The 13977-nt window shown below is 39.6% G+C and overlaps 1 protein-coding gene across 1 annotated transcript in view; it reads right to left on the bottom strand.

The window, feature by feature from the left end:
- The window catches only part of LOC114652746 (mitochondria-eating protein-like), a 46920-nt gene that overhangs the window by 6931 nt on the left and 26012 nt on the right, over positions 1 to 13977 (bottom strand). The window contains exons 6-8 of the mRNA XM_028803063.2: positions 12556 to 12690; positions 5876 to 6116; positions 2403 to 2561 (exon numbers count right to left, since the gene is read on the bottom strand). Coding sequence (XP_028658896.2) covers positions 2403 to 2561; positions 5876 to 6116; positions 12556 to 12690 — 535 coding nt within the window. The remainder of the gene's footprint in view (positions 1 to 2402; positions 2562 to 5875; positions 6117 to 12555; positions 12691 to 13977) is intronic.

Genomic DNA, 13977 nt, shown 5'->3' with positions numbered 1-13977 from the left:
CTTTCGGGTATACCTCATTTTTTGTTTGCCCATTACATGCTTAAATGTATACATTTTTTGGTGTACCTACCCGAGAACACGCGACATATAACCGAGCGTGGGAGAAGCATGGATTTTAAACACGCGTTGAGTTCATCTGCTGGTCTCCGTCGTGGAATAACTGGTAATGTTTGACTAAAATCTACAGCGAGTAAAACGACATTACCTCCTATTTTTTTTTTTTACGATCTCTGAGGTCTTGCTTTTTTCGGTTCAAGGCTTCATAAGCTCTTTTATGTTGTATGGTGTACTTATCCCAAACCATCATCTTTGAATGTTGCAAGACTTTCGCCTTGTATGTAGATCGGGGTAATTACATTCATTGCATTCCTAGTCTGAATCACAATCAGATTGTATGGGTGGTTACCTGGCACTGTAGGGTTGCCACCCGTCCTTTAAAATATGGAATCGTGCCGCATTTGAGAATGAAATTGCGCGTCCCGTTTTGAATCAATACTGGACGGGATTTGTCCCGTATTTTTTTAATCATTTTTTTTAAAGCAGCGTCTCATGCAAATCATCCCACACGCATTTTATGAAGATGCCTCCTTTCCTACTTTTGATTGGGTAATACTTGATATCATCGTTAGTTTGATTGGTCTTTTTAACTGTCCAGTGAGGTGGGCGGGTCTTTTAAGTAGAGTCTGCAAACTGTTGGCACTGAGATGTGGCGTCAGCGCCAGAGTTGAAGCCCCTAACGTTGCGGTCAGCAAGTCGGCTAACATCCGCCATGTGCCGTCTTTCAGTTGCGAGAAGCAGATCATAGAATGGTTGAAACTGTTGCCCCTAACGTTGCGCCACGGCGTGTGGTTCGTTTATACCTCGTGTCTTGTCATTAAACTTTTATCTCGCGAATATGTTATTGCAATCCGCTGCGGGAGCGTTTCTATAAACTTAATTTAAACTTACGTTTTACACCGTGCTTTGTTTCCCTTATGAACATGCTTGTATGCTTCACTCGCTCCCTTCTCAATTGTTTAATTAATTTTTTGCTCTTTGCTGTTTGCGGGTCTTCCTTCATTTCCCCCTACTTCGTTCTTTTATCTCGTGAATATGTTATTGCAATCCTTAACGGGAGCGTTTCAATAAACTGATTGAAAATAGTTTTGCATTTACCTTTTTAGTAAAAGGCGAGCTTTTAAGCCTGAGAAATCACCCCGTAAATGCACACATTTAATTGCACATGTGTTAATATGTATGGTTACACAGTATTAAAAGACAGTGAACAACGTCAGTTACCTTTGTTCCCGCGTTTGATAAAAGGCGAGCTTTTAAGCCTGAGAAATCACCCCGTAAATGCACACGTTTAATTGCACATGTGTTAATATGTATGCTTACACAGTATTAAAAGACAGTCAAAAATTAACGTCATTTACCTTTGTTCCTGCATTTGACTCGTGCTGTAAATCTCTTCCTTGTTTTTAGTTCACGTGATTACGTAGGAGGCGTGATGACGCGATACGTGACTCCGCCTCCTCCATTACAGTATATGGACAAAAAATATGTTCCAGTTATGACCATTACGCGTAGAATTTCAAAATGAAACCTGCCTAACTTTTGTAAGTAAGCTGTAAGGAATGAGCCTGCCAAATTTCAGCCTTCCACCTACACGGGAAGTTCGAGAATTAATGATGAGTGAGTCAGTCAGTCAGTCAGTCAATCAGTCAGTCAGTGAGTCAGTGAGTCAGTGAGGGCTTTGCCTTTTATTAATATGTATAGATAGAGATAAGACCAAATAAAGCTCTCATAGTCTCAAGTAATTTTATCACAAACTCTTAATATCCCACACTGCGCTGAGATGAATAACCACTTTACTGATGTTTTTGTTAGTTATTAAGATGGAAAGAAGCCTTTTTTTTAATGCCTTCTTGCGTAACAGTATGTGACTAATGCATGCATTACAGGTAGTACCTAATCTAAAGTGGTACTGACATTTCTGTTATAAAATATGTTTTAAATTTACATTTACATTTGGAGAGAGCTGGTCTGTTTAGAGCCAACAATCCAATTAAAAGTGAGAAGAAAATCAGAGCATCAGAAAAGATTCTCAGACAGGCATGGGGCCAATGTGTCAACTCAATGCTCACAGTGACTAGGTCAGAATTTCAACCAAGGACCAGTAAGGCACAAGCACCAGCCACTGTGTCACCATACTGTTCTATTTTCTGTTACCATGCTAGTGAAAAATACTTCTTAAGAAAATAAATTATCCTGAAAAAGAAAACGTGAGTAGTGTTTTTTTTCAGGTAAGTTCAAGTGACAACATTTTAGGCACAGGTTATGTTAAAGATTCAGTACAATGGATGTGGTAATTGAGCAACAATGATAATGATTTAGTATACTTTAATAATAGAGAAACTCACATTGACACTTGACTGGACATCATACAGATCTATATTTCGGATAATGTAGTCCATCACAGCACTATCCAAGGATTCTGGTCCTATATGAGAAGGAGCGAGGGTCTTTCTGACTCGCAACTTGAATTTCCTAAAGGCTATCTTTGCAGAATGGAAGGATTCCTGTATCCCAAGGAGTATAAGCAGACAGTTGTTATCTGGAGTCAGCTCCAATATTAATATGAGACACTGCAGATGTGCCAATGACAGTATACATTTAAGAAATATTTGGACCTAACTAGCACTTACAAAAAAAAAAAATTAAGTTGTAATGGATGGCATGCAAAGACAGGCATCCAAGGCTGGGACTAAACAAGGATCCTTACCCAGTTAGAAGGCCAGTATAATGGAAGGACTGGGGAAGTCAATTCATTCAGGGCATTATCTTTCCAAAAACTGAGGGTGGCAGTCCCCCTGGTTTAAAATTCCCATGTGGAGTCCTGCATGGAACTTGTAGTCCAACGATACGGTCTGCAAGGTTCTGTGGAGGCCACCGGGGGGAGCTGAAAGGATTAACAATCCCCACTTGTCGAAATTCTGATTCGACCAGAAATGCTTCCATCGAGTTGTACCCCTAGCACCGGATGTATTCCTGGGTCCAAGATAAAAGGAACTGCCCTGTGTGGTAAAGTGAGGTCCGTGGCTGTTTGGCATTTTGAATAAATCACCACATTCGCGTCTTCGTGTGAAGGGGCATGGTAGCATGATGCGGGTACGGAAGGCCCTGCACTTAGTGCACAGGTTTAGGTTCACCCTAATTGATGCCGGGAACTACTGATTGCCACAGCTGTGCCACATTCCCCTTTTAAAAGGGAAGTGCGAGTGCAAGAGAGGGAGGATCAGGAAAGGAAAATAAGAAGAGAACAGAGGTTAAAGTACGAAAGAGAGAAGAAGGCAGGAGGTGGAAGGAGCCGGTGCGAATGAGCTAAGAGAGCGGGCTTGGGTGCGAGATGGCAGGAAGTTAGGAAGGAGAGTCCAATTGAGCAGTGCGAGTAGCTGACTCCTGGGGCTGATACATGCTAAAAGGAATGACTCACCGTAGAAGACCAGGAAGGCAGTGGGAGTCGAAGAGGTTTGGCAGGAGAGCTCCAACATGAGCGAATTGGCCATTGGGGACCTAAAAGCCTAGGTCTGTGGAGCGAGCCTTACCATAGCCATGGGACGGCAGGGACCCGGACCTGCGGAAGGTCAGCTGTGTTTGTCAGTCGGGCGACTCCTCTGCTGCAAGGCCCATATGGCATAGGCAGGGGAACCGCCAGTTAAAAGAAAGTGCATGGCTTTTAGGAAAAGACAGTTCCCTGCCAGTTGGTTTTAACCTCATTTTAGTGGATTTATTTATGTGATTATTTTAACCAACACTTTTTATGGATTATTTATTGAACTTTTTTTTGAGCAGTGCACTTTGGGACACTTGTTCTCTGAATCTTTATTTTTTTTTTTTAATAAAAGCACTTGCGCTTTTCACCATTCCCTTGATTCATGTGTGTTTGTCCTCATCTGCCAAGCTCATCTCGGTTACGGCACAGACAGTGTCTGGTTCAAGAGGCTCCCATAATAGAAGAGGGAGCCAGGAGCCGACCCGCACCGTCACACCCTGCCACATCCAGGTGAGTTGGGGTCTGGTGGAAGTGGACAAAGCTCGCCTGGAGGAGTGGAAATAGAAAGAGAAAAGGAAGGAATTTAGAATTGTGTTGATTTATGTCATTGCTGCAGCCTTTTTATAATTGATATAAATAAACCTTTTATTTTACCAGAATTGGTGTCTGTGAAGTTGTGTCTGGGGTTTGGAGTGCTGCAATGCCCCCTACTGGTCACAAAGTCTAAACACTTAAAACTGATATGAAAATGTTCAAATTAGTTAAAAGCACTGCTCAAAAATCTTAAAGGCTAACCTGTAAACATGTTTCTGTTTGCATTCTGGATGTAACAGCCTTTTCTTTCAAAAGCATTAACATATAGAGAAGACTTCTGAGGGCACAAGTTCACATTTTCTCTTCTGGTAGCTCCAGGGAAATGTAAACAATGCAGGGTTTAACACAAGCTAAAGAAATAATTTTCAGAATATTCTGCTTTACTTTATGCAATTTCATAATTCCAATTTGTTTTGAGTTTGCTATTTTCTCTGAGGAAGCCTTAAGCAATTTTGCATGAAACTTTGATTGAACTATCTTGACAAGCAATTGAGTGGACTTTTCTGAGTGCCATTTAAACTGTGCTAAAATGTTCTCATGTTTTGCTCAGCCATTGATAGAAACTTACTCCAAATAAAACCCGTGATTTTTGTGTCAAAGCCAAGCTTATTATTTTATACCATAACAGACATCTAAACATTTACTCTTTTGGCTTTATGCAGAAAAAGAAGAAAAAAGGGACAAGGGAGAAAATCAAGGGTGAAAGTTTGGAGTCATCAAGGAGAAAAATCAAAAGACTGAGCCAGTGCGGTGAACAGGAGGCAAGGTGGTCTTGTGGCCCTCAGGGAGTGAGGGGAATGGTACTCTTCAGCTTAAGCCGAGTACTGGAAGGAGCAGGAGCGACCAAAGGCTTCAAAGGTCATCACGTGGATGCTGAAGGATGGTGCTGGGATGACATAACCAAGCTTGGGCTTGGGATCAAAGCCGAAGATGGAGAATTGTGCTTGTTGTCATCTCCGCACTGCAGAAAAGGCCCAAGGAGGTGAGCAGATGAGATGGGAGAGACTGACACAGTGAGGCTTGGAAAATATTGGAAAGAAAAAAACCTGATTTTAACTTGATCTTGATCCTAACATTCTTGTTGATTTATTCATATGAATAGATTTGAATTGCACTGAAGTTTTTCCGGGACACTGTTTTGTGTGAATAACACTAGACTTTTTGTGCCTTTCTTGCTGTTTGTGCACTCGTTGCACTAGTCCAACCTCATGACTACATAACTATCGATGTCCCAGGAAACAAGTAACGCCAAGAATGCGGGCACCTTGGGCATCAGAACATATTTTTCTAAATTATCAAAATAAAGAAGATGGCCCACTGTAGAGCATAAAAGCAGCTGAAAGGTTGAAAATGAAAAGGCAAAACATGTTACACAAAACAACATAAAATTCACTTAATTTCAAAGTGCACTTACACTTACAAGCTCAGCACACCATATAGTATTACAAAGGCAGCATACTTTGAATAAGAAATATAAAATGATCAAAATATCATGACTTTTGGATTTTTTTTAATAAAGAAATATAAATGAAAAAGTGTCACACATTATCTATGAAGTGTTAAATATAAATTTAACTTAATTATTTTTGGAATACTTTCCAATTTAACAAAAATGATCAATAACTACGTATTGCACAGTTAGCACAAAATGCAGTAGCATTTCTTCTTCTTGAAATAACCATATTCAGCTCTGCAGCAAACCTGTCAACTGCAAATGAATCAATGGATTGGGATTATTTAACATACCACTGTGGCAGTAAAAACGATCCTCTGCACCAGCTCGACATTATTGATATACTGCCTCAATAGACTTTGTGCATCCAATCGATCACTTTCATAAATGACATTGAAGCGGCTAATTAACCATGACTGCCGGGTAGCATTAGATAGTCTTTTGTAGGATGGAGATTCATTCCTGTGGTATGGAAGTGGGCTTGGAGATCGACTCCGACATGTCAAGGGGCTAGTTGATTGGCTTCTGCCACTCCTGTAAAAAAAGTAAAAGCGTTACAGTAATCTTAATAATGCTGGATTCAATAATAATAATAATAATCATAATAATAATTGTTTATGTAGTAGATTTTCTAAAAGCTGTCTAAAGCACTTTACATACATTTAAAATGTAAAAGTGATGCTTATTGTCAATGGTAACCAGCAAACTGAAAAATGTGGATATTAAAAATCAACATGAAGATTTTTTTCTTGCATTCTTTATTTCGTCTTATACAATTTCTTGTATTAGGAATGTTAGTTTTTTCATACTCCTTGGGGTCAGGGCGCAGGGTCAGCCATTGCAGCAATTACAAGTTAAGGGCCTTGCTCATGGGCCCAGCAGAGTAGGATCCCCAAACCAGCAACCTTCCAGATACTGGCACAGATACTTAGCCTCAGAGCCACCACTCTAACAACAAACCTGGCATCATTATAAAGAGGCATACAGTGTCCCATTTTAAGATGCACTTTAAAACAGTTTTTTAAAGGACACTATTTTTACCTCGTACTTCAGAATTCTTACATAATCTTACGTGACATTAGGTTAGGTTAGATATGAGTGAGTGTGAGTGTGTGCTTGACTGTGCCCAGCAAAGTACTTGTGTTTTCTGGTTTTAAAATAGGTGTTGCTGGAATGTGTTCTGGCTCCCTTCAATCCTATTTTGGATGAGGAAATTTTGGGAATGGATAGATGGTTGGAATGAAGGATTAGATACTCTTGAATTTTTCAAAGAGGTACCTAAATCTTTCTACAGGTGCAGGTAGACTCCAAACTTACCCTCCAAAAAAGTTTTTAAAGGGCTTCTCTTGATGAGCTCTCTTGATGTCCTGTTTGTTAGTGGATAAAAATAGCAATCTTTTAATAGTTAATGAAAAATAGTTCATTAGTTAATCCACCTTAATGAAAGGATAAGTGTCTGTGTGTCTGTCTGCTTGTGTGTCCGTCCAGTTGCTATGTCTCGGCCATTCCAAATGATGGCGCATTATAAACATTTTTAGTAATAAAATGCATTGCCTTTGTCATTCCAACAGAGGGTACATCACAAACATTGACACTTGTGGCAATAATGGAGGTACTGAATATTATTTTATAAGATAGTAAGCAAATTACTTGTAGAATTCTACCAGGAACTAAGAGGAGAAAGATATATTTTATTTTTCTTCCTTGCAGCAGTATGGGTGTTGCCACCAAAAACAGAACAACACAGCAAGGAGAAGCAAATGTAAAACACAAGTAGACAAACGTATAGTGGGCAACACTGACAGTTAGCTCTTGAATGCATAATATTGTACTGACAATGAAAACAGAAGCATAAATGAAGGGATAGAAAACCTGTATGAACAAGACATAATAGATTTTTATTATTAAAATATTGTAAAGTCCAACACATTGTCCTAACAGCATTTATACATCTGTCAATATGCCTTGATCTGACAATGTAAGTAAAGCTGCATATTTGCAAATTAAAGAAAGGATAAGTGAAAAGATAAGTGTCTGTGTGTCTGTCTGTCTGTGTGTCCATCCAAAAGTATAGTGGGCAACACTGACAATTGAATGCATAATATTGTACTGACACTGAAGACAAAAGCAGAAATGAAGCGATAGAAAACCTGTATGAACAACGCATAATAGATTGTTCTTATTAAAAATTTTGTAAAGTCCAAAATGTTGTCGTAACAGCATTTATACTTACAGTATGTCAATATGCCTTGATCTGACATTGTTAGTAAAGCTACACATTTGCAAATTATCATCAGACACTGACTCTTTTTAACAGGAGAGGGCACCCTTGTTGCATTTATCAACACTTGCAAAGAAGTCTAAGAGTTTCAAATGTATGAATTATCAAAGAAAATGGGAAATTCATATGGGTACAAAAAAGTATAAAAGGAAAATAGACAAATAAAGAACATCTCCTGTCGTACTAGGCCTTCCAGTGTTTATCTCCCCGTTTATCAGGAGTGGTATTCCATCCACTTCTCCCTATCACCCCATTAAGGCATTCTCTTCTTGTTTCTCCTCTCTCTGTCTCTCTTTTTCATTGGCACACTTCCCTGGCCTGTTCCTTGCATCAAACAGCATTCAGCTCTTTTCTCCACGCTGCAGACTCTAGGATCTCAGGCATTAGGCTTCTTAAATACACTCTGTGATTACATTTTGAGTCGTGTCATGTCATGGAGTCATGGGTAGGCTTCTTTTACTAGATCTCCTTATGTACCAAAACGACAGGTTGCTCAGGCAGTTTCTGGGATGTAGGCTTTTAATAGACAACACAGTCCTATTTCCTCAAGTCAGGAATGCTTTTCTTCAATATTACAGGACGGAGGTAAATTAATGAAACAGATAAACTTCTTCTGGCCAAATCCATTTATTAACCACTACTGGCCAAAAAGTCTTATAGTCTCCTCATAGACTTGGCCCAGGCATCTTGTAGGTCATCTGTCTTCCAGCATTTCTGGGAAAATCTTCTCCCCATTAACCACCCTCTATCCTCTCTCTCTCTCTAGGTCATTAGTGTACTTACCCAGTTTACTTCTGAGCCACTCCAGCTTGATGCTTTTGGATACCATTGGGGTTATTTTAGGGCACTGAATTCAAATCTAATACATTTTTGGTTTGGATTTTCTTTTAAGTTGTTAAAATATTTTTACATCTTCAAGTGATACCATCTTGGATTTTTGAGTCCGCCGCCATTTTATGGTATTTTGCTAGCAGTCGCTACTGCTTTGTAAGGGTAGGACAACCAGAACTGTGCTATGTGTGAAGTTTATCTTCTGGTGTCTTTGAAATTTGCCCTTGTGGTTTGTCTAATTTTCTGTAGAGTGAGAGATCATAACAATACAAAGTTTTCTGTGTCACTTATCTGCACTAATCTTATTGTGGTTCAGTAAACACTACTACAGCAACCAGCAAAGTGCCAACAATGGGTGATGTCATCAAAGACAGAAAAGAATGATTAAGAAATAAGAAAATGTAAAAATATGATGAAAAATAGCTTTGTAAGGGTAGGACAACCAGAACTGTGCTATGTGTGAAGTTTATCTTCTGGCGTCTTTGAAATTTGCCCTTGTGGTTTGTCTAATTTTCTGTAGAGTGAGAGATCATAACAATACGAAGTTTTCTGTGTCACTTATCTGCACTAATCTTATTGTGGTTCAGTAAACACTACTACAGCAACCAGCAAAGTGCCAACAATGGGTGATGTCATCAAAGACAGAAAAGAATGATTAAGAAATAAGAAAATGTAAAAATATGATGAAAAATATACCAGATGCTGCAAAAACAATCAAAGATGTTTGGTGACAATGGCATTAACTGGTAATGGATTCTCAGAAAAGTAAATATAAATTACTAGTAAGGCCGTACTGCATGATAACGTGCAGTGTATACACTTGACTTATAGTTTTCCTACTCTTTCTCTGTATGTTTACCACTCGTTTGATCAGAGGTTCATGTGTTGCTGTTTCATGAACAGCTCTTCTTTTTTCCACCCTAGAGGCCCGCTTCTTCCCTTCTTTCGCTGGCACCTTTTTACGTTAAAACTGATTAAGTCAGATTTTGTGTTGCAATTACTTAGTACGTTTTTCTTAATTTTTCACTTAAGTGTTCAATCTGCATCAAGAATGATTTAAGATATGAAGAGGTAGGGGAAGTGATGGCAAATTTGGTAGGGATGAGAACGGCACCCGTAGGTATGCGCTGCACGGCCGCCCTGCTGCCCGCTGCCGAGAGTTGATTCTATAATAAAATAAAATAAAATAAAAAAAGTAATAAAAATCATCACCCTGAAAGTATACAGTAGAGGTCATGTAGTATATGTGTACCAAATTTAAGGTCAAACGGTTTACGAGCTACAAGTGATTTAAAATCCTGGACAGACAAACAAACAGCCACGGTAGCGTTTTATATAATAAGACAGATATTTACTCCAACTTATGGATGACAACAGACCTTGTAGCTCTGGTTATAATGTCAATAATGCTGAAATTTTTGCCTGCGCTGAGTTACAGGCATGTACAGTGATCCCTCGCTATATCACGCTTCGCCTTTCGCGGCTTCACTCTATCACGGATTTTATATGTAAGCATATTTAAATATATATCACGGATTTTTTGCTGGTTCGCGGATTTCTGCGGACAATGGGTCTTTTAATTTCTGGTACATGCTTCCTCAGTTGGTTTGCCCAGTTGATTTCATACAAGGGACGCTATTGGCAGATGGCTGAGAAGCTACCCAACTTACTTTTCTCTGTCTCTCTCTTGCGCTGACTTTTTCTGATCCTGACGTAGGGGGATTGAGCAGGGGGGCTGTTCGCACACCTAGACGATACGGACGCTCGTCTAAAAATGCTGAAAGATTATCTTCACGTTGGCTACCTTCTGTGCAGCTGCTTCGTGAAGCGACATGCTGCCCGGTGCTTCGCATACTTAAAAGCACGAAGGGCACGTATTGATTTTTTTATCTGTCTCTCTCTCTCTCTCTCTGCTCCTGACGGAGGGGGTGTGAGCTGCCACCTTCAACAGCTTTGTGCCGCAGTGCTTCGCATACTTAAAAGCCAAACAGCCCTATTGATTTGTTTGCTCCTTTGAAGAGGAAGATATGTTTGCATTCTTTTAATTGTAAGACTGAACTGTCATCTCTGTCTTGTCAAGGAGCACAGTTTAAACTTTTGAAAAAGAGACAAATGTTTGTTTGCAGTGTCTGAATAACGTTCCTGTCTCTCTACAACCTCCTGTGATTCTGCGCAAATCTGTGACCCAAGCATGACAATATAAAAATAACCATATAAACATATGGTTTCTACTTCGCGGATTTACTTATTTCGCGGGTGGCTCTGGAACGCAACCCCCGCGATGGAGGAGGGATTACTGTACAGTATTTATAACATTAATTATACTGAGTGTGTGTTTTTTAAAAACTTTGCTATTATGTATTAGAAAAAACACACATTCAAAATCCTAAACAGAGTACAAGTAGTATCTCACCATTTTTCTGCTCAAAAGGAAACTGCTCGACCTTATAAAAGTTGCCATAATTTATTAATATTTCTGAGGCACTGATACAGCACATTGCCACACTGACCACATGACAAAACACCTCAGGATCCCAAATTAGGGCTTGATTGCAACTGTGCAACACCTCAGCACCATGCTAGTTCAAATGGAATGGAACAGTTGGGTTCATTTTACAGTTGCCAATCCTGCCACCAACCCCCAAATTTTCCCTAAGACGGTGTAGATATGGAGAAATACCACACAGCAGTGCACTCTTAACACCTAAAGGTCATGCAGTCATAGGTCAATGAAACCGATGGACTGCCAGTAAACCTAGTGGACCTGGTCAGTTAGGACCATTTAAGGAACTACCGTTCTGCCATATCCTGTTAGCAAATGAATGTCACCAATAATGTTAAAGGTCTTTTGCTTATGCAGTGAATTCCTTGGAACAGTGATGTAACTGGTAAAATATATAAAAGATCATGTCACCAGTTTCTCTTTGTAGCACTTACTCAGGGCCAGCTTGGTCTGCCTGTTTCTGTGAGTGTTACCTCTTGGATACAAGATGTAGAAAATCAAAGAAGATTGGTTTATGCTTCCTCTTGCCTGTGTTCATTGCCTCCAAACTATATAGGGAGAACAAGTCACCCAGTGGGGGTGCCAGTACACTTCTTTCATAGTATACAGTGTCACGCATGTGCGAGTAGGACGACGTTGTATGGACCAAGTGAAAGAAATTCCATGCCAGGCCAGGGAGTGGCGGGTGCGCTAAACATTCTTCTGTTGTCTCTGCAGACCAGACGCGGGAAAACCTGTCTGACTCATCTCTGAAGACATCACTTCTGGTTCCGGCGCCCAGGACGATGGTAATTCCGGTTCCAGCGTCCAGGACGACGTCACTTCCGGTTATGAAGTCGGAAGAAGGTCACTTCCGGTTCCCATAGGTCACTTCCAGTCTTGGCATATAAAGCCACCATTTTTACAACCTATACTCAGTTTGCTTTTGGACTCCATCAAAGACACTTCCGTCTAATTTTTAAAACCCATGGCAGCCAGGGGCAATACACGGGTGGCTGCCCCAACCTTTTTTGAGTGTGTCGAGTCTGATCGTTTCACAACAGACAAACAATATTGTTTATGCAACATGGGGAAAATTAGAAAAAGTAAAGGAAGAAAATACAGGTTACAAACTCAAAAGAAAAACTACGTGAAGGCAATTGTTACTAGAAGGTGAACTAAAACAAGATGGTACTGATGACATTTTTGGGAAATAACAGTAGATTTTTAAAGATGTATTTACTTTCAACACGTTTATAGCAGTAATCAATTGTCTGCTGCTATAAACTTTTTGAAAGTCAATGCACTTTTTAAATCCACATTTCTCAGAGATTATTATTACAGATCCAGTAAAAACAGAAACCAAGGAAATAGCATACCTTTCCTGAATATAAGATTTTTCTGCGGACAGGGTGGCTATTTCATTTTTCAGCATTCTTACTCGTCTCTCATAATCATCTAGAATATCTAGCTTCCTTTTGTACATTTCAGCCTCTTCTTGGGATGCATTTAAACTGTTGGACAGAGAAATGGGCACTTCAGTAAGACTGGCTCTTGATCCAGACTAAAAAGTAGATCTGAAATTGCAAACTGCATGAAATGGCTTTCAGAACCGGAATATACAGTATATTTAAAGACTTAGCATATGCAAGTGGCATTATTAAAGAGATCTTCATAATCTCACAATATCCACAATTAACCATATATGTATGTAGGTGGAATTATTTAAAAAGGTTTTATCATGTTATGTTGGCTTTAAGTAGTTTTTCATTTTTTAATTGTGCACTAAACAAGCCTTTGTACCGGAAATGCTGTCAGTTGTATCCACTATGATGTATTGTACAGTGCCTGACGTAGGGTGAAACCACCAGCTCACTTAAGTCATTTTGAATATGTGGCTAGACTTTTTAGCAGTTTCATCAAGTTATTAGTACTTAAAAAAATGTAAACATATTGTCAAGCATGAGCGATTAAGTGAGATCTTAAGGGCTCCACTAAGGAAAGCAGCACCACCCCAAGCAGAGAGTGGCTGCTGTTCATAATGTCTTCTCGTTTTTTTTACCCACAATTCACAAACTCGCTGGCCAGATGACGAGAGACCTCACTTCCATTTTCACCAATGAAGTCATCACCCCCTCTGATTCAGTATATAAACCCCAGAGGCTACCAAAAGTGTGAGTTCATTTAGGACCTATGAATGAGGAAAGCTGAAGCTACAATTTGTAACAGCATGTTGGCATATTTTACACCCTAGAGTGCCTTTTCTTTTGAAACCTTTTGAAATCACTATTATTAAATGAGGTTTCCATCTTATTACCTCAACCATTTGTTATGACCCTCTTGTTTTTCTCTTACAATAGGTATTGTTTACATGTATATTTATTATTTGCATTTTGAATATGCTGTCTTTGTAACATGTACAATGTACAGGGCTTATAAAGATGCTTTCTAAAAAGTCATGTATTTATTTTTTATTATAAAAATGCCCAAATGATAAAGTCACCTCAGATGTCTGTGGTGTATTATGATCATTAATGGTAAGGTCTACATTACCAGGACTGAGTGATCTAAGAATCACTAGGGAACCAGGCAATCCTGCCACCAACCCCCAAGTTTTCCCTTGCAGGGCTGGATGCAGGTTAATGTCATACCCTGGATGGAGCAAATGCAGGCTAAGGGCCCGACAGAGTGGAATCACTTCTAGCATTTATGGAATTTGATCCTTTAACCTTCAAATTGCCGGCGCAACTCCCTAGCCTCAGGGCAAACACTCTGTTCTATATGAGACTCTCACTCACTAT

This window comes from Erpetoichthys calabaricus, chromosome 5 (genome assembly GCF_900747795.2).
Source record: "Erpetoichthys calabaricus chromosome 5, fErpCal1.3, whole genome shotgun sequence".
Lineage (NCBI taxonomy): Eukaryota > Metazoa > Chordata > Cladistia > Polypteriformes > Polypteridae > Erpetoichthys > Erpetoichthys calabaricus.
The sequence above is the reverse complement of the archived record's forward strand: the minus strand, read 5'-3'. Positions and strand labels throughout refer to the sequence as shown.